Source organism: Peromyscus californicus, unplaced genomic scaffold (assembly GCF_007827085.1).
Source record: "Peromyscus californicus insignis strain IS unplaced genomic scaffold, ASM782708v3 Scaffold_17__1_contigs__length_78620276, whole genome shotgun sequence".
NCBI lineage: Eukaryota > Metazoa > Chordata > Mammalia > Rodentia > Cricetidae > Peromyscus > Peromyscus californicus.
Genome location: NW_026294469.1, coordinates 62,499,440 through 62,523,467, shown reverse-complemented (window position 1 = coordinate 62,523,467; position 24,028 = coordinate 62,499,440). Strand labels below are relative to the sequence as shown.

At 47.7% G+C, this 24,028-nt stretch overlaps 1 protein-coding gene across 9 annotated transcripts; it reads right to left on the bottom strand.

The window, feature by feature from the left end:
* Window positions 1-253: 253 nt before the first annotated feature.
* Mro (maestro) lies at window positions 254-23,823 on the bottom strand. Of its 9 annotated transcripts, none has more exons than XM_052742500.1 (8): window positions 23,181-23,332; window positions 18,804-18,931; window positions 8,244-8,343; window positions 5,509-5,655; window positions 3,852-4,037; window positions 1,491-1,646; window positions 808-915; window positions 254-508 (listed from the first exon to the last, which is right to left on the bottom strand). In XM_052742500.1, exons 3-8 carry the CDS (start codon window positions 8,337-8,339, stop codon window positions 455-457), a joined length of 747 nt encoding a protein of 248 aa, XP_052598460.1. In that variant the 5' UTR covers window positions 8,340-8,343; window positions 18,804-18,931; window positions 23,181-23,332; the 3' UTR covers window positions 254-454. The 9 variants fall into 9 exon arrangements, with proteins under 9 accessions (XP_052598460.1, XP_052598454.1, XP_052598456.1 ...); XM_052742494.1 differs by lacking the exon at window positions 23,181-23,332 and adding an exon at window positions 22,907-23,072; XM_052742496.1 differs by lacking the exon at window positions 23,181-23,332 and adding an exon at window positions 19,308-20,140.
* Between the last annotated feature and the right edge of the window lie 205 nt (window positions 23,824-24,028).

Here is a 24,028-nt window from a genome sequence, read left to right as displayed (position 1 = left end):
TTATAATCCCAGTGCTCAGTGGAGGAGACAGATCCTGAGGGACTCACCAGCCATCAAGCCTAGCCTAATCTACAAGCCCCAGCAAGTTAAAGGACCCTGTTACAATGGAAAGGTGAACGGTGCCTGAGGAACAGTATTTGAGGTTGTCCTCTGACCTCCACAATAATGTGCATATATGTGCACGCACACTATTTAGAAAAGGAAGTGTGTACCTCTCAACAAATTTGTTTATATAGAGAAGAGATGAGATCCATGAAAGTAATGTTGCATTTTACTTTGGGTGCAGAGATACTCTTCCAGGGTTATCCCCGCCCCCCAGTTGTTCTCTTACATCTTCTTTTCTGTTATATTCACGTGAAGAGAGTCAAAGAAGTACCCAATGAGACAGAGCAGAGGGAACAGGATGCCCGGAGCAGGGCGCTCACATGGGGCCATTTTCTCTGCCGCTCTGGACTTATAGGATCTTATTGGCATAGAAGAACAGCAGGACCTCAGGATGATAATGGCTCTGGAAGAAATTTAAAAAAGGTACATGTGAGGGAGGTTGCCATACAGGACACGGGGAGAAAAGGCAGGAGTGGAAGCAGCCAATGGTGAGAACTGAGCCAATGATAATTCTGTGCATCATCTTCCAGGAACCTTGTGGTTTACATCGCCTTATGAGTCCACTGCAATTGCAATACTAGCCTAAGGTACTTTAGGAGGTAGGAGGAGGTAACTTCCTGCTGCACTGGGTCCACTTCCAGTGTTAAGTGCCTGAAGGTGAGGGACTCCCAGGAGAATTCTCTCCTGCCCTGGCTCACTCACCAGCTGCCGGGAAAGCCTGGGGTTCCTCTGATCTTCTTCACTTTGGAAACTCTGCTCCTTCCTGAGTTTCAGATACGGAACACAGGCTCGAACAGTCGTTTTGCAAGCCTGAGGAAAATAACATTGCCATCCAATTGGCTAAACTACTAGAGAATCCTAGAATGCCGGGCATGGAAGGTGATCCCAAAGGACTGTAGACAACCTAAGGTCAGAGCCACCGAGGCTGGGAAAGTAATTTTCAGGTCATTTGTGAGCTTGAAACTTGAAGGATTTCTGCTCATGAAGTGGCCGTGGCTCAGTCTGTGGCCTGTGGAGAGGGCACAGCTCTGCCTTGTACGCAGCCCTTCTCGCAGTTACACTCATCCACAGTCTCTCTTCCTCCCGTCCCCCAAAGTGATTTTGTAGAACTCTTTGCACCTCTCCCAGTCCCATCATCCTTTGGGGGCCTGGCCTCACCTATCTAGCTGGCACTGGCAGGTGTTGGGTTGGGCAGAGACGGGTCAAAGGGGAAATGGGGGAGATCGTACCCTGGAGGCCCCTTTGCCCAGCTTTACATAGACACCCTACAGGCCATTCTAACTGGCAGGAACTCCAGGGCCTGACTTCTCCAATTAGCGGAGCTGCCCTCACCCCCTCTGGGGACAGCAGAGATTCACAAAGTGAGTCAAGAATGACTGTCTCACCTTGGCAACCTGAGGGCTTTTGTCCTGTAAATGGATCAGGAGGGAATCTTGTGTCTGGTTAACCTGGTGGGTGAAAAATTTCTTCCATTTCCTCCCAGCAAATGCAGCCAGTTGCCCAAACAGAACAAAGGCCGAGTACCGCACACTGTCATTCTCCTGTGGGTTTCCATCAACAAAAACAAAACAAAAAAACAAAAAGCCAGATCACCATCATCAGATCTCCATCAGAGCAGATCCCAACCATCATTCTGAGCTGCCCATTAGAAGTGAACATTATGTTTTAGCCATATCTCCTGACTTTGGTACACAGATTTTTGTTTTGTTTTGTTTGTTTTGATTTGGTTTTGGTTTTTCCAGACAAGGTTTCTCTGTGTAACAGTCCTGGCTGTCCTGGAACTTTGCTCTCTAGACCAGGCTGGCCTCGAACTCACAGAGATCTACCTGCCTCTGCCTTCCTTAGTGCTGCGATTAAAGGCTTGCGCCACCACAACCCTGCTGGTACACAGATTTTTATATCCCCACTTCATGGTCCTGTCCAGGCTCCAGGGAAACCAGAGAGAAGAGGGTGTGGGCCTCTCCAAAGGGAAAAAAGCATCTAGAATTGGGTCACAAAGACTGAGACAGCACTGATCATTTTGTGAATTACTCAAAAACACATTTTAGCATAAGTGACTCATGTAAATTGCCTTGGGGTGGCATTCTGTTTATTGCTCTGTCCAGGGTGTAAGTATGTTTAAATAAAATTGAGTGAGAACTTGCCCCAAGTCAACCCTCCCCTGAGGCCTATGTACCGGAATGCATAAGCCAGGTGACTGTCTCCTGACAGTGTGGCGATCATCTGGTGGGGGTACATGTCCCAACAAACATGGCATGAAGCAGGCCATATTTAAAGTGTAACCCTTACATAGACTCGGCCAGTAGGCAGTGCTGTGTGGGGATTTCCTTTTCTACATGGCCAAGGATTCTGCTCAAGAAAATGACATGTAAACTGGGTTTCAAAAGCAGTTGAATAAAAATCAACTGAAGTTCAGACGGCACCAGAAGGATTTAAGGATATGTCCTCAAGATGTATGCTGACATCCTAGGGTGGTAATGTAAACACCTTCTCACCCTCTTCTTAGACAAGACAGGTTTGCATTCAACGGCAAACATCTAGGCCGGGGTAGTGGCTCATGTCTGTAATCTCAGCACTCGGGACCTGAGGCAGGAGGATGGCCGTGACATCAAGGCCAGTCTGGGCTATCTACTGGGTTCCAGGCCAACAAGGGCCACCTCCACTGAAATATTAACATCTGTCCCTGTGGATAAGGATGAGCTCTGACAAGCATGCCAGCAGCCCTGATGTAAGTTCTGAACTCTGTAAGCTCAATGTCTCTCCTTTTCTCTTTGTTCAGCCACTGTGTGGCTCCAGGGGGAGTTAGGATGGGAGGGGCAGGTGGAAGTTGCTCTGGGTTATGTATGAATAAAGGTCTGGAGTATGACTGACAGGTGCTGTCTTCGGTAAAGAGACAGCGGCAGGCCTGATTGTCAACTTGCAAGTCAGTTATGGAAGAGTCCTCACTTCGAGATTACACATTGCACCTGAGCACTTCTTGGTTGACGCATTTTGTCTTGTGGCTGACAGGGCAGGGGCTGCAGTCAGAGGGCTGCTTTCGGGATGCATGCTGGCTCTGTGAACTGTGGGCAGGCCCTAATCTTTCTATGCCTCAGTTTCTTCGTTTTATAATAAAGACCACTGTAGCACCCATCGAAGAGGGTTGATGTAAGGACTGCATAAGTATCCATGGCAACTGCCTGGCACTGTGAAGGGCACACCGGAAGGGCTCACTAAATGCTGACTTGTTACACAGAAGGAAGTACTGAGCACCAGCTGGCATCTTCATCACTAGTGTGCATGCTCACTTCCCTATTGACATGGAAACTCCTCGAGAGGGAGTGATAGGATTCTATACAGCCTTTCTGGTCTCCATAACCCCCACCCGTAACTCCTCTCAATAACATTAATTCATGAACTAGAGAGTGGTGCAGACCTTGTTCCTGAGAAACACACTACCCAGGATTCTCATTCCTTTTTGTTTTTGTTTTTTTGAGACAGGGTCTCTTTATGTAGTCCTGGCTGTCCTGGAACTCACTATGCAGACCAGACTGGCCTTGAACTCATAGAGATCAGCCTGCCTCTGCCTCTGCTGGGCTTGCCTCTGCCTCTGCTGGGCTTGCCTCTGCCTCTGCTGAGCTTGCTTCTGCCTCTGCTGGTGTTAGAGGCATGCATGTACCACCACCATACAGCTCGGCCTGGGATTCTCATTTCTAAACCAGGACAAGTTCACAGCCCAAAATTTTATGCTTACCCTTCTCACTTACATCATCCAATAAAGTCCTGGTCTGAAGGGTGATGTCTATGAAGAAGGAGCCCAGGCCTTGGCCCTGGATCTTGCCCAGCATGATGGTCAGAGTCTTCACACTCTCATGGATAACTTCAGAACTCACAGGATCGTACAGCCCATGCACCAGGAGGTCAAGGAAAACTTTCTTGTACTTTCTCACCTGCTATCAAGGTTGGAAAAGCATTAGCATCACACACATTCACACACACACACACACACTCTATTCAAGTTGAAAAGCAACTCCATCCCCAATTTTCCAGTAGCCACAAGTTGGGACTGAGAGGCCCTGGCTTGCTTTCTTTTCTTCTTTAAATTAATATTTGTAGTTAATGTTAAAAAATAATGGGTTTCAGCCGGGCGGTGGTGGCGCACGCCTTTAATCCCAGCACTCGGGAGGCAGAACCAGGCGGATCTCTGTGAGTTCGAGGCCAGCCTGGTCTCCAAAGCGAGTTCCAGGAAAGGCGCAAAGCTACACAGAGAAACCCTGTCTCGAAAAACCAAAAAAAAAAAAAATAATGGGTTTCATTATGGCTTTTTGACATATACATCACTGTAGTTTGCTCATGTTCATCCCCTGCTACCCTCCCCCTCCCTCCCCCCTCCTTCTGCTGCTCTCCTTCTTCCTTACAAATCGTCCTTCCTGTTCGTGTCATCCACATGTACAAATATAATAAAATGTATAATATATATGCTACACGCATGCGCGTGCATGCACACACACTTTCTTCTGGATCTGCCACCAACTCTTATCCAAATACAAATGTTTCTAGTAACCCAGCCCAAGAGCCCTCCTAGGTCTTAGAAGAACAGCAAGGACAAACAGGAATTAGGCCTCTGGGTGATGAAACTGGGGAGGTACTTCAAGAGCAGAGGGTAGACAGGAGTGTCCCAGGGCCCTTCAGAGAGCTGGGTGACTTGATAATGGAGAGGACATAAAATGGTATCGACGTGGACAAGGTGCTAAGGATGGGGTATGAAAATGTCTCTCACGAAACAAGCAAAAATTATGAGAAAAATCGTTTAAACTCTCCAAGAGAGTGATATGAACCTGCTGTAGCTTCATTCCCAAGGCTGACAGAGCTGGGGCATGCTGGGCCCGCGATGACCTTGAGTGAGTCACACCCTTGTATAATCTGTTCTTCGCCCGTGTAAAAAGAACCAGTGGCTTGCTTCTAGCCAGATATGACAAAAGTACAGCGGTCTCTCCTGGTTGCTAAGTTACATTATATAAGACTCCAGTAGAGCAGACAGGAGTGAGAGACACCTTGAAGAAACAGGTTATCAGGTTTTGAGAGTGTGGATCCTGGGTACCAGGGGGTGGCCCCCGGCAGACAGCCAGCAAGGAAAGAGAAACCTCAGTCCTACCCTTGGAAGAGTAAGTTCTGCAAAAAGCCACTCTTGGAAAAGTGCCCTGAACCTCAGGAAGACAGTCTAGCCAGCAGTGGTTTGCCGCCTTGCAAGATGCTGAACTACGGATCCAGCTCTACAATCAGGCCCCGGAACACAGATACCACTGTTTGCTACTAGGTCTGTGTGACTTGTTACAGTGTTAGCTGTCCACGGGCACTGGGGACTCCATGCCCTGAGGGCTTAGAGTCTCTCGGGAAGGCTGTCACAACTCCACCTCCCCCTACCTTGTCAGGGGCTTCACAGGCCATGGTGCCCAGGCATCTCATTGCCAGATGGCGCTTTTTAGCATTAGGATCCCGGGCTTTTTCTGCCAAGATGAAAAACGCATTCTTCAAAGGCTCCCGCTTCTGCAACCTCAGTTTCCAAGAGACCTGGGTGGTGGGTCAAAAGTGTATTAATTCAGGGAAGATGGTTCTGTTGGTAAAGTGCTTGCTCGACAAACAGGAAGATCTGAGCACCCACATAAAATTCTGGGTGCAGCAGTGCATGCCTACAGTCTCAGGACTGGAAAGACAGACAAAGAAAGAACTCTCAAGTTCACTGGCCAGGCAGCCTAGCCAAATCAGTGAGCTCCGATCCAGCAAGAGTGGACCGCAATGAAGGAGACACCTGATGTTGACATCAGGCATGCCCCCCCCCCCCGTGCGCACGCAAGCACACACACACACAAACACACATACACACACACACACACACACACACACACACACACACACACACACACACAGAGGATTCAAAAGGGCTCAGAACATCAGCTCCAATTAGACCAAGAGAGCCTTCATCTAGTAACTGAAGGAAGCAGATGCAGAGATCCACAGCCAAGCACCAGGCCAAACTCTGGGAGTCCAGTCAAAGAGAAGGAAGAGGGATTACATGAGCAGGGTTGGGGGTGGGGGTGTCAAGATTCTGATGGACAAATCTACAGAGACAACAGAACCAAGCTCATAGGAACTCACGAACTTTATATCAACAGCTGTGGAGTCTGCATGGCACCAGACTAGGCCCTCTACATACAAAAGACAGTTGTGTAGCTTGGTCTGTTTGAGGGGCCCCTGGCAGTGGGTTCAGGATCTATCCCTGATGCATGAGATGGCTTTTGGAGCCCATTACCTATAGTGGGACACCTTGCTAAGCCTTGATGCACAGGGGAGGGGTTTGGTCCTGCCTCAGCTGAATGTTCCAGGCTTCACTGACTTCCCATGGGAGGCCTTACCCTTTCAGAGGAGGGGATGGTCATTAGGAAGGTCTGGGGGGGGAGTGGGAAGGGGGAATAATAGGGGGACCTGTGGTTGGTATGTAAAATGAGTAAAAAAAATTCTTAAAGAAAAAAAAGATAACTAAACATGTCTAAGCATGTGTGTGTGTGTGTGTGTGTGTGTGTGTGTGTGTGTGTGAGAGAGAGAGAGAGAGAGAGAGAGAGAGAGAGAGAGAGAGAGAGAGAGACAGGATTAAAGCAGGGCTTTGCATGAATTAAGCCCTCACCTCACCACTAAGCTACACTCCAACCTTTAAAGATGATTTACTTTTGTAGACAAATACATTTGTCTACATAACGAAGACGCTGGTGGAGAAAATAATGCAGGGCTGGTGTTGAGGTGGGTTGGGGAGTTCTGGCAAGAGACACACAGCAGTGAACTGTGTGACAGAGGCTAAGAGGAAAGGGGCTGTCCTCAAGACACAGGTCCCTTTTACAGTGTATGCTATGCTGTTATCTCTCCTCGCTGGGAAGTTCCCTTGACCCTCTTCCTCCTCCAACCCCTTCTTGTCCTTCTGCTGTACCTTTAGCTAAATCAAATGAATGACATGCTTTATGGTGTCTGCTTTATTCCTCTCTTCCAATCTGTCTTGATACTCCTGCAGTCAGGCTGATGGCCCTACATCTCCATCCAGCAGGAGTCACCTTCCTCAAACCCTCACTAGCCTGCGACTCAACTGGCAACATTTCAACAGACATCAATGACACATCCATAAGCATTTCAGGACACTTGAAGGTTTGAAGGTTGTCCCGACTTCCGAATTCATGGATCTGAGCAATTTAGAAGAAGAAAAAGCAAAAATAACACTGCACTTTTATGCAGAATCCTACACTTCCACAACTAAATACTAAGTAAGTGCAGGATAAGATATAGATGAGATGGAATATAGATCAAGATAGAGGCCACCTTCCTCACAATCGGATGAGCTGCCTCCCTACTAAGCAGATGAGCTCCAATGACAAGAAGATACTAGGGTTCTTCGGGACAGAGAACAAGGCTGCCCATACTAGAGTCAGACCCCAGACGATGAAAGATCCCGACAAGGGGGCCAGGGAGATGATGGGTAAAACACTTGCCATGCCAGCATAAAGACCTAACATTGAACCCCATATAAAGCCAGGCACAATAGCACTCATCTATAATCCCAGTTTCCCTTGGCAAGATGGGAGAATCCCCAGAGGTGCATGATGGCTGCTATATAGAGACAACAACAAGAGAGCCCTTGTCTCAAAAGAGATGGGAGGTGAGGACAGACAGACATCCGAGATTGACCTCTGACCTCCACATGCGCATCATGGCAGGAACCTGCATTCACACTGGAGAGAGAGAGAGAGAGAGAGAGAGAGAGAGAGAGAGAGAGAGAGAGAATATCAAAGGCAAGCTAGCCCCCATCCTTAGGAAGCAGGAATGGATGCAGGGTCCAGATCCAGCTGTTTGCTCAGCACTATGGATGAGACAGTATAACTTTCCAGCATCGTTGCTATTTCTGAGTATTTATTGCAGTTCATTTTTTTTTTAATTTTTGAGTTAGCATCAAGCTGAAGCCTTCTCATCTCATCTTCTCAAAAGCACCCTCTATCCCTGTTGAAAGAACTGTCATTACATGGCTTCCAGAAGGAACCCAGGCCAAGCAGTTCTAACCACAGAGCGAGCAGGCTCACCTCTTACATAGTGATGACTGGGGAGGGACATTTGTGTCTCACCTTGGAAAAGAAAGATTTCACTGTCATCCTTTTCTTCTTGGGCTGGGAAGTGGGGATGGGAGAGGGCTGGCTCAGGAGTCTCTGTGTTTGCTCCATGAAACTAAAAAAGAAAGGAAAAAATGGACAAAATCACCACATGAGCCATGAACACTCTTCTGAAGTATCAGTGTCAACCAGCCTTGTTGTGTGGAGTGTGCCCTGTTGTGGAAGAACACAAAGACTAGAGTCTTCACCTTGGTGGTGAGCTAGGACTCACAGGGCATGGTCAGATGCTTTCAAGACTGACCAAAAGGAGCAGCGGCTTAAAACTCCTGGGGGTCGTTCCTCCGGTCCCTATTCCTCTATCCTATAGACTCCTTATATCATAACTATTCAAGAAATAAAATTCAGATTCTCAGCCCCCACCCACAGAAGCTTCAAGAGTTAAAAGAAGAAGTGGTTGAAATTTTGCGTTTCTTAAAGATCTCTAAAAATACTGATGACACTTTTTTGGGGGGAGACAGGGTCTCATGGAGCCCATGGTGACCTTGGACCAGCTTTGGAGGTGAGGATGACCTTGAACTTCTGATCTCTCTCTGCCTCCACCTCCTGAGTACTGGCATTATAGGTATAGACTACCAGGCCTGGTTCATCTGGTGGTGGAGATGGAACCCAGGGTTCATGCATGCCAGGTATTATGGTTGGTTTTAGTGTCAACTTGCCACAAATTAGAACCACCTGAGGAGGGAGCTTCACCTGAAGAATGTTCCTGATTGCCTTGATTGGCGTGGGAAGGCCCCGCCCTGATTATAGGTGATGCCTTCTGGTAGCAATCCAGATTATAAGAGAGGTCAGAAAGGAAGATAATCTTGCTTTTTGTTCTCTTGGCCTTCCTGCTTGGAAATGAGTTAATTTGTGTGCTGCTGCTGCTGCTGCTGCTGCTGCTGCTGTTGCTGCTGCATTCCAGGCTTCCATTGTGGACTAGAAACCAGAGGCACCAGATGAAGACTTCCGGAGACACCCTGCCTTGTAGACTGAGTGATAGCCTTTTGTGGTCCCCCCTCTTCCATGAGAGATAGCTATTGTGGGACTACCCTGACTGTTGAAACATCCAGCCTCAAGGACCAAGTACGTACCAGGTGAGGAACCCAAGTCCCTGTCCGGACCCCTGCCTTGACTATTCTGCAGCCATGACAGACTGTGGACAATACCCAACAGAATGTAGGCCCCTGGCACAGCACAATGTGCCCCTGAGCCCCCAACCTTGAGTCTAGCTCTAGTTACAGGAAAACCCCACCAGATGTCCTCATACAGTAAAAGATGCCAATCAAAAGGTACAGGCAGCAAGGTCAGGATAAAGAAAATATGTAGTAGCCACAACTGCTAAGAGAGATAATAGTTTTCTTGCAGCTGCAAACTGACCAAGGACAGCACCTCTGGATGGGAGAAAACCTCAAACCCGAGTCTGCTCCTACATAGCCAATAGACCCCAGACGCCCCCTAGCTACTGGGGGTCTCTCCTGCTCTGCTGCTGGGTCAGATGGACATGAGTCCCGAGTTAACTCGTAGTAAAAAAGACTCGTTGCTTTTGCATCGGATTCGGTCTCTTGGTGGTCTTTGGGGGACTCTGGGTACAACACCCGGTTCTCAGCTAACTGTGCACTGAGGATTTGGTTCAGTTTTCTGTAACTTGAGTTCTACACTGCAGGAGAGACGCGTCTCCTCCAGGGCACACTTAGAAGTCATTGGGTTGTTTCTGTGCATCTGGAGCAGGTCAATTTTATTACTCAGCTCAGTTTTTTTTTTTCCTTTTATAAATTTGTCTGAAAATACTAAAATAACCAGCGTTGTTATTTTCCTTATTTCTCTAGAAATGTTCAAAGGTTTCATACACAGAGTCATCAGATTCCACACACCTCACAAGAGGTGCATCAGGATCATCAAATGCAATTGATATGTTCTTTAATTCATGCACACCATGGACTTTCAGTGCTCTCCATACTGTCTGAGGAGTCTTTAGTAACCGTAGGTTCCGTCCATCTGAAAAGTCGGGTTCAGTGGTCTCTAAGCCCACTAGAGACTCCACTAGAAGAGCTGAGTGTAGTGGTGTTTGTTCCACCTATGATGTTGGGCTATAGGGCCCGAAGGAGGCGGTGCTTCCCGCCATTGTACACGACCTCTTAAAAAGAGAGGGAGATGCCCTCTTCTCCCTGCTGCCTCCCTGCGAGGTGGATTTGCTCCCGATCAGATCAGAGGACGACTTCAGCTGTCTACTCAGTTCTTTATTTGTGAGTGTATTTCCTCAATTTATATCTTAATAAATCCCTACTACTCATTAAATAGACTCATGTGGATTTATCACAATAGCTCAGCCTTACAATTCTGTTTCTCCAGCCACATTCCCAGTACCACAATTTGTTTTAGTCAGGGTCCTCTAGGGGAATAGAACAAAGAGGGTGTATGCATACATACATACACACTCACATAGATGCATTCAAAACTGCTACACACACGCGCGCGCACATGCACACACACAGTGGTGGTGGTGGTTTGAATGAGAATGGCCCCCATGGGCTCATATATTTGAATGTTTGGTCCCCAGTTGGTGGAACTGTTTGGGAAGAATTAGGTGTGGCCTTGGAGGAGGTGTGTCACTGTAGGGTGGGCTTTGAGTTTTTAAAAGCCCACACCATCCCCAGTGTGCCTCTCTCTGCTCTATGGTTGTTGTCTCAACATATAAGCTCTAAGCTACTGCTCCATTGCCATGCCTGCCTGCCTGCTGCCATGCCCCTCACCCTGATGGTTATGGGCTCCAACCCTCTGTAGTCATAGGTGCCAAATTAAATGTTTTCTTTTATAAGTTGCCTTGGTCATGGTGTCCTGTCTCGGCAACAAAAAAAGGTGTGTGTGTGTGTGTGTGTGTGTGTGTGTGTGTGTGTGTGTGTGTGAAGTTATTAAGTCAGCTTTAAAACTGTAACAGCTAAATAACACCCAAGAAGCTGAGAACCCAGTAATTCACTCAGTCCTTGAGGCTGGGTGCCTCAACAACTAGAGTTATCCCACAATAGTTGTCTCTCCCTGGGGGACAGGGTCGACAGCTAGTAGTTCTCAGTTCCAAGGCCCCGTGCCTCAGTAGTCCCAACCTGGCACCGGAAACCTGGAAGGTTCCCAGAGAGCTAGCTGCTGGTCCCTGTCCTAGGATGAAGGCTTGGAAACACTCGCTCTGCCATCAGTGAAGGAATCCGCAGCAACAACAGCATGAATCAACTCAGTGGCGAGAGCAAAGGCCAGTGGAGCAGGAGAAGAAACTAGTTCTTTCTGGCAAACCCTTCGTGTGGGGGCTGCCACCAGAAAACAAACGGCATCGGGCTCGTCGTGTGAGGCACTTCAGGTACAGGTTCGAACTCAGTGGGTCTGGGCAGGAGCTCCAGATTCCGCTTGTCATCCAAAAGACACTATGTCAGTCAGCTTCCCGTGACTATGACAGAATACCTGAGAGATGATGTTAAAGACTGAATGGTGGGTTTGGCTCACAGTTTCAGCACTATCTGTCCAGGTAGGCTGACTCCACTGCTTTGGGCCAGGAGCAAAGCAGGATGGGATATCATGGCAGGGGAGTACCATGGTAGAGCAGGCTGTTTACTTCACAGTAGCCAAGAAACAAAGAGAAAGAGGGGGGAGAGGCTGGGGATAAGACATAGTTACCACGGGCATACCTCTGGTGATCTCTTTGATTAGGCCCGACCTCCCGAGTTCCCATTACCTATCAGTTGATGAACACATTGATCTGTCAATCCATTGATGGCTCAGGGCCCTCATGATGGAATCATTTCCCCAAAGCCCCACCTCTGACCATTGCTGCCCTTGAGGACCAGGTTTTCAACACATGAGCCTGAAACCATGGCGTTTCACCTCCAATCCATGGCATACATGAGCTCTGTGGGTTGAGGGACCACCGTTTCAGCAGTGAGGGTGTCAGTTAAAGGTCACAGGAATAGTTATTGAGAGAAGACCATGGGTGGGAACTGCCGGCAGGGGTCTCCTGCGGGGCACAGGTGAGTTGGGAGACAGAAACATACAGCCTGTTGGTTGCAACATATGGTTGCAATAGGATTCAACATGTTCGGAACAATTATTAAAAGAATATGGGCGTGGCCAAAGACAAGGCTAGAGGGCCCAAAGGTCACTGTAGAGGACTCTGGCTTTGCTCTTTATCATGCTTTACAGATAAGAGTGTACAGTTGGATTCTTTAAGTTGAACTGAAATTCATGTAAGACATGGTTCACTAGCTTTAACAACACCCCCCCCCCCCGAAAAAACCCTGCACCCATTAAACAATCATTGTACTACTTCATCCCCTCTCCCCCTAGCCCCCAGCAACCACAAATACACCTTCCATCTCTGGGCTGTACCCACTTGTTTTACATTGCATGGGAGCGGTTTGACTTTCTTAAAAGGCCCATTCATACTGGAATATATGTGAACACCTCATTCATTTCTTAAGGTTAAATAACATTCCATTACATGGAGATACAACTATTTGTTTATACATTTATCTCTTGATGGGCAATTACTTTGTTGACTACTGCAAAAAAAAAATGTTGCTACAAATATGTGTACAAGTAACTGTTTGTATGTATATATACCTTCACCACTCTAGGGCATATACTCAGAGTGGAGTGTAGCACGAATCTTAAATGGTCTTATTAATAAGAACAAACCCAAGGCCAGTTATTGGGGTGAACGCTGAAAGATCAGAGAAGCAGAACAAGCCACAGCTTCCTCATCTCGCCAGTTCCTCAGCTGATCCTGTTTCCTCAGACTGGAGTCCTCATACAGAATGAATCTCAGCTGAACTGTTGCTCAAAAGCCTAAAAGCTTAACCAGCCAATTCCTGGTTTTCACGCCTTTTATACCTCTCTGTTTTCTGCCATCACTTCCTGGGATTAAAGGTTCTTATTACCATGCCTGGCTGTTTCCAGTGTGGCTTTGAACTCACAGAGATCCAGATGGATCTCTGCCTCCAGAAGGCTAGGATTAAAGGTGTGAGTGCCACCATTTTCTGGCCTCTATGTCTGTCTAGTGGCTGTTCTCTGACCCCAGATAAATTTATTAGGGTGCACAATATTTTGGGGAACACAATATCACCACAGTGGAGTTACTAGATTTTAAGAAATTTTATGTTTTAATTCTTTAAGGAAGTAGCAAGCTTTTGAACATATTGCCAAATTCAAGGTCATGAACGATTACTGTTGCAATTCAAGTGTCCGGTAGTTTTCATTCTTAAATTTAGGTCATTGGATTGGGGGGAGTTGGTTTGGTTTTTTGAGATAAAGTTTCATTGCATGACCCTGGCTGACCTCAAACTTGTAGCAATCTTCTTGTCTCTGCTCTCTGGGTTCTGGAATCACAGCTATGCACCACCACACCCAGCTTCAGCCATGCGTTCTGAGCTACTTGTTTGAATATGGTGTGCGGGACAGTCCTTCTTTAGTGACCATTGGCTTTGGAGCATTCTGCAGCTTTAACAGGAGAAAAGGCCAGCAAATGTCCACAGGTGGTTCTCAAGCCTGCATGCATTAGAATCACCTGCAGTGTTTTTAAAACCCAGTGCCCTGGATGCCCCAGGTCAAGACTGTCTTCATCTCTGGAGTGACACATTGTCCAGGGGTTCTCTCAATTGAGCATGCATCAGAACTGCCTGGGGGAGCATATTAAAACACACACACACTCCAGGCCTAGTCCTCAGAGTTTCAGATTTTGTACCCTGGAAAAGGCAGGAGGCCTACTAATCTGTATTTCTAGTAAACTCCCAGGTGCTACTGAGCTACCACTGGCCTGGGGGCCACACTTTTAAACCACCATAAGACAACAAGGAAGCCAGGCTGTGGTGGCACACACCTTTAATCCCAGCACTCGGGAGGCAAAGGCAGAACTGTGTAAGTTCGAGGCCAGCCTGGTCTCCAACAGAAGGAGGATCAGGACAGGCACCAAAGCTACACAGGGAAACCCTGTCTCGAAAAAACAGAAAACAAGAGACAAAGAAACCACAGCATTGAAATGCTGTGGGATGTTCTGTATGGCAAATGTGTTGCTCTGATTGGTCAATAAATAAAACACTGATTGGCCATTGGCCAGGCAGGAAGTGTAGGCGGGACAAGGAGGAGAATAAAGCTGGGAAGTGAAAGGCTGAGTCAGAGAGACACTGCCAGCCGCCACGATGACAAACAGCATGTGAAGATGCCGATAAGCCACGAGCCACGTGGCAAGGTATAGATTTATAGAAATGGATTAATTTAAGATGTAAGAACAGTTAGCAAGAAGCCTGCCACGGCCATACAGTTTGTAACCAATATAAGTCTCTGTGTTTACTTGGTCGGGTCTGAGCGGCTGTGGGACTGGCGGGTGAGAGAGATTTGTCCTGACTGTGGGCCAGGCAGGAAAACTCTAGCTACATTGAAAGGCTGTCCCCTCCAGAACAAAGGACTTACAAACTCATACTGAGGCAAAACAGAAAACAACCAAAGACATGTGTGGTTGCTCCTGGGGTTTTCTCCAGGCAACTCTATGTGTGACTAGAAGCTGCTTCTCCTTGGGTGAGACACTGTGGATTAGAGTCAACAGATACCTGATGACAGTTTACTGGTAACTTAAAAGAGCACTAATCTGATCGGCTGGGGCCCGCTCAGCGAGGAGGGCCATGAGCCTCATTGTAAAGCAGTTGGTGTCTGTGTCCCATGGCAAAGTAAAGCATGACTGGAGCTACTCTCTGCTGGGCAAGAAAACAAGCTATTCCTTGTTTCTTATACTCAACCTCTTTTTGCAAGAGCAACTGAGCCACAAAGGATGCGCTGACTGGCTAAGGTGGTTTCCCCCAGCTTCCAAAACCAAGCAGCAAGCCCGGTCCTAATAGGCAGAACTAGAAGTCATGGAACGTTCCCGAGCAGGGCAACGTGAAGGCAAGTTGAGAGGCTCCTCCTGGAAGATGCAGTGCCTGTGGTTAGAGAGACTCTCACAGGTTCCTTCTCTAGCTTGCCGCTTGTTCTAGCAAACCGTCTCCGATGTCCCTGCTTTCCCTCACGAGACCAAAGCTAGGCTCTCCTGTCAGCTGTCAGGCTGGCTTCCAGAGCTTATCTTGATCTTGCATGCAAACTTGAAAGCGTTTTCCACACTTACGGGGGAATCTTCTACATCAGCATTCCTAGGACTTGTCAGACCCCAGGCCCACTTCAGAATTGCTGGACCAGAATCTCAGGCAACAAAGGGCCCGAGTGTTACCCTTTTTGTACAAGACTCTGGGTATTGCTAAACAAACACTAGTGTATGTGAATCTCTGAACTAGCAATTAATCCCAAGATTGGCACACTCTGTGGAACTGAGGCCATACCCCAAGAGAGACCCCAGAAATCACAGAAGGACTTGGGGCTGTGTTTTGAGAGAAGAAAAAGTTGGTACTTGCAGAAAGTAAAGAATTGCAACATGTGTTTGTGGAACACACTGAAGTTCACAGTTGCTAATGGTTTGAATATGGTTTAGCCCTTCCAGACTCACATTGAAACTTAATGTTCACTATGAGCCGGCTCAGGCTCTGCCCTGACGAATAAATCCATGTGAGTAAAGGACCAATGGGTTAATGCTATCTGAAAACTGAGTCTGTTGTAGAATCCAGCTTGGTTGGGCTGATCTCTCACCAGGGGATGTTTCTACAACACTTTAGGACTCTGTCAGCAAGGAAACCACTCCCCAATGGGGTCCTTTAACTTAGGACCAGAACGGAGAGCCCAAATCACTCTATTACTTATCCCATCTCTGGTGCTTTGTTATTATGAAATAACAACAGAAGTGAACGAAGATAACTAACTGTCAAGATAAAATTAAAATCAGTCTGGGGTTTGAGAGTGTAGCCCAGTGAAAAAGCATGACCTTAGCATGCAGAGATCTCGGATTCTAGGATGCTTTTTTTTCTTCCCAGTATAGAGACCAAGTGCAGGAGTTTGCATATGCTGGATAAGTACTCTTCCTCCGCCTATAGCCCCATCCGTCCATTGTTTAAAAGCAAGTCTCATGACATAGCTCAGGCTAGCTTCAACTAGCTAAGTAGTAGGTGCTAGCTTCAAACTTGAGATCTCCCTGCCTCAGTCTCCTTGGTGCTGGAATTAGCGACAGGAGCGGCTGTGTCCATCCAGGATGCCATTATTAAAATTTCCTTAAAAAAGCAAAACAACATCTGTTAATCCTAGCATTCAGGGGGCAGAGGCAGGAGGATGGCTAGTTCAAGGCCAGCCTGGGCTATGTAGAGAGCTCCCAGGCACCATCCCAGACTACATGGAGAGACTCTGTCTCCAAACAAAATGAAATAAAAACAAAAGAACAAGCAAGCAGGGTGCGGCGGTGCACCTTACCCTCGAGGCTTTCGGGCAGCAAAAGCAGAAAGGCCACGAGTCCCAGAAAGGTCTAGGCTATAGAACAAACAAGACCTTGTCTTAAAAACTAACGACAAATAAGTAAGTAAAGCAAACTCAGAGTCCAAGGCATTGCACAGTCCTAGTACCAGCAACAGACTCAGTACCAGCAGCATTCTTCCAATGCTGTGACCTTTACCCCCAAAAAAAACCAACCAAAGAATCATCTCCACCTGTGACCACACAAGCTGTCTGAAAGGAACACGGTAAACAAACTACTGATGAATGCAGGACACAGAGTCCTGGTCACTTGGCTCTTCCCATAGGTGCTAAACAGCCATTTCCTACTAGAGGTAGACTCTACTGTTGAGCTTAGCGAGACCCAGGCTGGGGGACCGAGGAGGAGGAAGCTTGGACACCTCGAGCTGAAGACAGGAGTCTGGCTGGTGCTTGTTTGGTCCCTTTACCCACTGCTTAATAAGACCCTCTGCCTCTGAAGGTGCTTCCAATGTACGCCACATCCAGGCTCAAGGTTTTCATTACCCCCAAGATCATCAATATGTCATGGTTCTGCCTGGTCCTACAGAAAAGTTATGGATCAGAAAAGTTAGAAGCCTTCCAAGCAGTATTCTAACACTTCACAGACATAAATCCCTGAGACTCAAATATTAGCTTCATGATATACACCCTTCGATGTATGGAAGCCACGAGGCATTTTATGAAGACCCAGGTTACAAACAGCTGTATTTTTTTTTCTCATCTGTAAAATGATGGGGAAAACTGCTAGATTTCAAACTACCCTTTGAACTCTGAACTCATTAGCGATGATAATAATGTGGGTAGCTCCTGACAGCAGATAAGGCACTTTTGTTCAGGAGCATGAGGTCAAGCTCTCTGAACGTGGGGCAGGAAGTACTGAATCCACCTGTTTAACTCAGGCTGAAGGTTAACTGTGATTCTCTGGGCCCCGTGAGAACTGTGTCACCCACTGCAGTGGGGACAGTACTCATTACATCTGCTCCATGGTGGGAGCATGCTTCCCAAGAGGCAGTTCACAGCTGTACCTGTTACTGCAACTGCGAAACTAATTAGTTTACTTAATTAATTATTAGTGTGCAAGGGATCAAACATCTGAAAGCGCCCGAGTGTACAAGGAGAGAAAGCCGTTCTCTGAAAGCAAAGTTAGATGTTCGCCAATGACTTCACGATGGAAAGCGGTTAAATTGTTGCTGTGTAAATAGGTGTGCAGACAGACGAAGTTGGAGGAAAATCGTGACTCATCTGGAGTGACTTTTTGAATTGAAATGATGTTGCGGGTAACTTCGAGAGTTTAAGTTCTTGCTAGAGTAAAACAAATCAAAGCTAAAAAATGACATGACATTACATGCGTGGTTTGCATAAGAAAATAACTGGAGGAGCCAGCTAGTAGATTAATATTCAAAGAGAAGGCCATGACCTGAATTAGTAGGAAGACTGTACTTCAGGTCAAGAACTGGAGGTTTTAGTGTTCATGAGTCTCTATTAACTAAATCCAGCCCCACCAACTCAAATAAAAGAATTCTTATTATATTTCATTTAATTTCCACATTTTCTTGACAGGCAGGCTTCATTATCTTCCTTTTAGAGAAAAAAAGCAAAACCCTGGGGGTTTAGGATAATATAAAATAACTCATTTGAACTCAAACAGAAATGAAATTCAAAATCCTGAAACCTTCCAAACTGCCCTTGAACTTGCAATCCTTCTGCCCCAGCCTCACTCAGGAACTGGGGGTGATAGCTGTGCATCACCTCAGCAGGCTCACTGTCTGTCTGTACTTACCATCGGAACCTGAAAACTCCTAGACAGCTAACTCCCTGTGTGCTCACCAAGGGTGCAGACACTTCAATCTGAAGCACCCGTGTTTTCCCTCGGGCCTTTCTCCACTAAAACTCTCTGCTAAAATACAACAATCCATAACCCATCTAGTGACCCAGTTGTATAGTTCACTAATAGAAAAAAATAATAAATGGCTTGCAGGTCTGTTATGGTCCACTTTCATCTTCCAAAGGAAACGTCACCCGATAGTAACATTCTTGGGATTCATTTTCCCTCCGACGCCAGTGGCCAGAGCACATTCCAGGATGGATGTGGGAACCAGGGCGCTTGCACGTCTGCACAGTCACCTGCAGTTACCTTACCTGGCTCCTGGGGAGGCTGTCACGTGAGGATCTGCTGTTGTGGGGCTGGAGGCTGGTCCGGGACCCCTCGGGAGGCACTCTGTTCCAGCTGATCGCCAAATGTGGTGACTCAGCGAGATTTTTCCCGGCTGTGGTTTCATTCCATACGAAAAGAGGAATCAGAAGGTGAAGAAGGGTCGTCTCGGAATTTGGAGCCAGCAGAGAATAGGAAAGCGAGACCAACGGGGGAGGGGATCCGTGAGTACGAGGTGGGGTCAGGGGCGGGGGTGGCGTGGGGGCGGGAGCAGGACACGGGTGATGGGACTGCCCTCCAGGGACACCCACAAGGTTGTCGCTCGCCGACCCAAGGTGCTGTGCCCTTCGCGCCTCCGCATTACCGAAGGATCTCCTACCTGCTGCTGGCTGTGCCTGCCCCTTATTAATTTCTCCTGTCCAGTCCCACCCACACTTTGTCCAGAAAGAATGGCAATTCTCAGGACTTTTACCCTCAACCAAGACACGCACCACTCAGCGTCATTTCCCCATGTCGCCAATAGATGGCGACATCCTTCCAGTCAAGGCTTCCAGGGTTCTGGCCGCCTCTCCCCACATAATCCAGTTAGAGTAGCATTTAATCTAAGGATTGGATGCTGTCCCTACGCCAAGCAGCCTCGTTGTAACTGACTGTCGCACTAACAAGTATTTCAACTGCTAATGCCGCCTCTTGCTCAATACACGCCATATGTCCGGAAAGGAGCGATTCAAACACTCAACAGCTTAAATCATCTATTAGTTAAAAACTGAACAACAAGGTTTCTGCTGCTTGCGGCAGTCTCCCGGAGCCTCCCTCGGTGCGTCGTTTCTCCTTCCCTGAACTCTGCAAACCATGTGCATGAATCTTTGCATCAATAAATGGAGGCAAATATGTATTGACTGGCCCTTTGTGGGATGAGGAGAGCAAAATGACCTTAAAGGGGCAGAGATAAGAGGGAAGCAGTCTGTTTTCACAGAGTTGAGAGCTGGTTATGCTAACAGGTAACATTCACGAATACTTCCTCAGGCTTAGCCCTAAATATTACATTAATTATTCCATTTAATTTTGACAGCAAACCAAGGAAACAATGCCTCGCATTATCCTCGTTTCCATACACTTAGTGGCAGGACGAGAACTCCATTACAGGCACGCTAATGCCAGGGGCTTGGACTCCCAGTCAGGATGCTGCTCTGCAATGGACCAGTTTAGAACATCCAATTAGGTGATAGGTGGATAAATATAAACCACATAAGTACATCAGAGGAGGGGAAGGGAAATCGATGGTCCAGAGGAAAGAAAAATTAAGATAAAACAAAACCCTCTCTGGACTGGACTTTGAGAATACCACAGCTGACCTTTGAGATGCAATTTCAATAGGGCAAGGACAGAAATAGCCCTGGAAGATGTGAAGGGATGTGTGGAATGCATGGGGGAGGGGCGGGGGGGGTACCTCTGGGGAGCAGAGTGGTGCCTCCCCCGCCCCTTGCCTCAACCTAGGAGGCAATCAAGGAATTAAGAAAGGCGCGTCTACATGAAGTGAGAACACCTGTGGATTTGCAAGTTCAGGTCTTCCAAATGAGCTCTAATCTTTTCGGTGAAATCTGCAAGAGTGGGAGTAGACTTGAAAAGGCATCATCGGATGCTGAGCATGTAGTGCTATGAATGATGCAACGCTGGACAGGATTATACCAGGGACAGAGGAATCCGGGGAAGAGAAGCCTGGGCTGTGCACTGTGACTACAGATCGCAGACCAGAAATGAAATGTACAACCCTGCGTGGACACAGACACACAGGAGCAGTGTCTGTGCCTGTGATTTGCAAGCCTCCTACCACTGAGCCGTGCCTCCAGCCCCCGCTGGTACCCTATTAATAATCCCTTCTTTCTAATGTTACCCTGTATCCAAGTTTAAAGACATTTGATAGAGTATAATGTCCTCTCTGTTGCCAAACAGAAAACTGTCTGTTTAAAGTCACCAGGGAAACTGAGGCTGAGACTAGCAGTGGTCACTGGGAGCCCTGAGAATGCCAGCCGTGGTCTCACCCTGGCACCTGTACACCGTGGTCACAAGGGCATGGGTGGGGCTAGCACTCAAGAGTGTTCCCAGCACAGCGTGCTCCAACTCTTTATCAAGACTCTTTATCAAGATACAAGGTCCAAGAGAACCCAAGACTCCCGTCCCTCAGCCTTATGCCACCGTAAGATTCTGGGAATTAGAAAAGTGTCACTAATAATTTGATGGTCACATGTTGATATTCAGGTAAGGTGCTATCCTTAAAAAAGAAGCACACTATAATTATTTAATTTGATTATCTGATAGCTCTATTTTTATTCCCCATGGACATTTTCATTTTGTCAGAGAGACACCCAGGGGCTGACACCACTAGAAGTATAAGCCACCAAAAGTAATGATTTCTCCTGAGTTATTGATGAAAAGGGCGTATCAAATCAATAGACAGTCCACTTTCCACTTAGACCTGTGAAATCGGGAGACAAACGACCTGTCAAAATGGCTTCTCTTTAGTTCAGCATTCACAGGAGAGCTTCCTGCCTGAGTGTGCATTGTCCGACCAGAAACGTGTCTAAAAGGAGGGACTCGCGTTTCCTGCTTCTCATCTTACTCCAGGAAATGCCAGGCCAAGCCTCGCTTCTCATCCTTTCTTGCTTCATTCATCAAGTTTATCTGATCCTACTTCTGATACTAGGTTGTTCAGCCGGTGAAGCCGATACTCACCCTGCCCCCTGACAACCCACCAGGAGAGGACTTAAGACAGAGTATATGGTGTCCCTGTTAATCGCAAAGCAAAGTGTCACCAAAGTTGCTGATTAAGAGCCAAAGGGCAAAGGGCAAAAAAAAAAAGCGGGCTCAAGCTGGAGCCCTGTCGATACCAGCCAGACAAGAAATCCTGGTCCCTCTTCACACTCCTCAGCACACCTGAACCGGTGTCGGGGCCACCCACAGCAAGAGAAGGCCCTGGGGAGGGTCTTCTCAAACGTGCCACCGTCACCTCCCACTGTCCTGCATACATGTGCTTTAGTAAGGAAGTGATGGTCATTGCTTCCAACCTGGAGTAAACTGCAGGCCACAGAAACAGGTGCTGGGCTCATCCTCAGCTTCAAGTATGCCGCGGCACACCAACGCGGGAGTCTCTCATGGCCCTGGTCTCTTGCAGATAAGAGTTCTGCAAACTGAACAGGAAGCTGCTGCGTTCTTGTCCCAGGGCTCTCCCTTCTGTGTTCCTGCTTTTATTGCTTGACAGTCACTGCTAAAAACTCCCAGTCCTGCTGTGGACATCTCCTTCGACCCAGAAAACCCCCGCACTGCCGTAAGTACCAAGAAACTTAAACCTTCCCCTTAAGAACACTGGGAACTGCCCAGGCCACTAACGGACTTACGTCCAGCAGTCCATCAAATGCCTGAGAGTTGTTACTTTGCAGAGCAATGTGTCACCTGTCATCACAATATCCTGGACAGGTACACCAGGCCAGACTGGCACAGGGCTGGCCCAGAACCCAGCACTCCAGGAGCCCAAAATGTACAGGTGACAGTGATCTCACGGGCCTACTATAGATGTCTCGATGAATTGATGTCTCTGTATCTGTGCCCTCCCTCCTCTCTCTCTCTCTCTCTCTCTCTCTCTCTCTCTCTCTCTCTCTGTCTGTCTGTCTCTCTCTCTCTGTCTCTCTCTCTCTCTGTCTCTCTCTCTCTCTCTCTCTGTCTCTCTCTCTCTCTCTCTGTCTCTCTCTGTCTCTGTCTCACCAGGATCTTGCTATAAAGCACACACTGGCCTGGACTTCATTAGGCCTAGCTACTAGAGAGTCTCTGGTCACATCCAGGAGAACAAAGCCCCACTGTGTGCCCTGTCCTCACAGAGCTTGTGTCCAGAGCCCCCTTCTATGTGGACTCTGCTGTCTCATTAAGATGATCTTTCCTGAAAAGGGACAGACTGCTTCTGTGCTAGAGGGGAGGGGTGGCATGGAAGAAATGGGCATCCAGAGAACACGAGGCCCAGGAATAAAGTCAGTGGATAGTAAATGTAAATGACAGGTTTTAAAGGGGGGCACTGGGGTTGTAGCTCAAGAGTACTTACCTGACATGAAGGAGGCCCTAAGTTCGATCCCCAGTACTAGCAGAGAAAGTAGAAAGGAGGGAAGGAAGGAAGGGAGGGAGGGGAGAAGAGAGGGAGGAGTCCTAGTTAATCGCTCCCACAGCGTCTCCAGTGCTCCTATTTCCCAGAAGTAATCATGAACTTACGTAATCATTTTTTAGTCTTTCTGGTTAAACCCATACAGATCAACAGCCCATGTTGTACCCCACAATAAACAGAACAGATAGAATCTAGAAACTGTTCGGAGCCGCCTTACCTGAGTTATGCAACGGGGAGCCCCGGGCACCCGGCTTTTCCTTCTGTGCTCATCCTGATGGATGACAAGTACAGCCAACTCTAGGAACACTGCTATCCTCTGAGAAAACCCGCAATCCACAGCGAGCTGTATTTTGTCCTTGAAGACGAAACATTGAGCACATTAGAGAGATGCACAATAGGGCCTTTTGTAGACTCTCTGCCCCCTGCTAATTGCTGGAGATACAGAACAGGGCACGTGGCTCTGCACGCTTGGAAGATTCCCGTGGTGTGTTTTTCTTGCTGCTCGAGCTGGCTGCAAGCTGCTGTGCTTTCCTGTGGATCAACAGAAAACAGATCAGCGGCGCCCACAGGAGAGAGCCCGAGGCAGCCGCGTCCACGCGTCCACACGTCCACACGTCCACGTCCACACGCGGTTTCCCCTCTGCCCTTAGCAGCCCAAAGTGTTCTTACTAGGTGATTTCGACCTCCCAGCCTCGGGGGTGGGGCCATTCTCTGCCTGTGTGAAGAGTAGGGAAGGAGAGGCAGTGTGAGTCGTGGCCTCCCCCAAAGATTCAAGTTAATGGGGCTGGGATCTTGGGGTTCAGCCTCCTCCTCTCCTGCCTTGACCAGCTAAGGGCGGAGTCATTGTCACCGCCTCCGGCCTGGCCTGCTCCGGCTCCTTCCTTGTTTCTCTCTTAAGTCTATTTTGAGCAGCACTTAACATGTCCTTTTCGTTTTCAAATTTCAAATTTACATTTTTCATTCATTCCTTCACTCCTTCACTGGGGACATGTGTAGGGTCAGAAGAGTCGGTTTTCTCCTTCACCAGGAATCGAATTTAAGTCCTCATGCTTGGCACTAAGTGAA

Excerpts from the sequence above, each read along its gene's own strand:
- Mro (XM_052742492.1), bottom strand. The coding sequence starts at position 18,943 with ATGAAACCACAGCCGGGAAAAATCTCGCTGAGTCACCACATTTGGCGA. Across the intron at positions 1,647-3,851 it reads CCAGGACTTTATTGGATGAT|GAGAATGACAGTGTGCGGTA; the intron begins GTAAGTGAGAAG and ends GGAAACCCACAG. Across the intron at positions 509-807 it reads CCAGGCTTTCCCGGCAGCTG|AGCCATTATCATCCTGAGGT; the intron begins GTGAGTGAGCCA and ends AATTTCTTCCAG.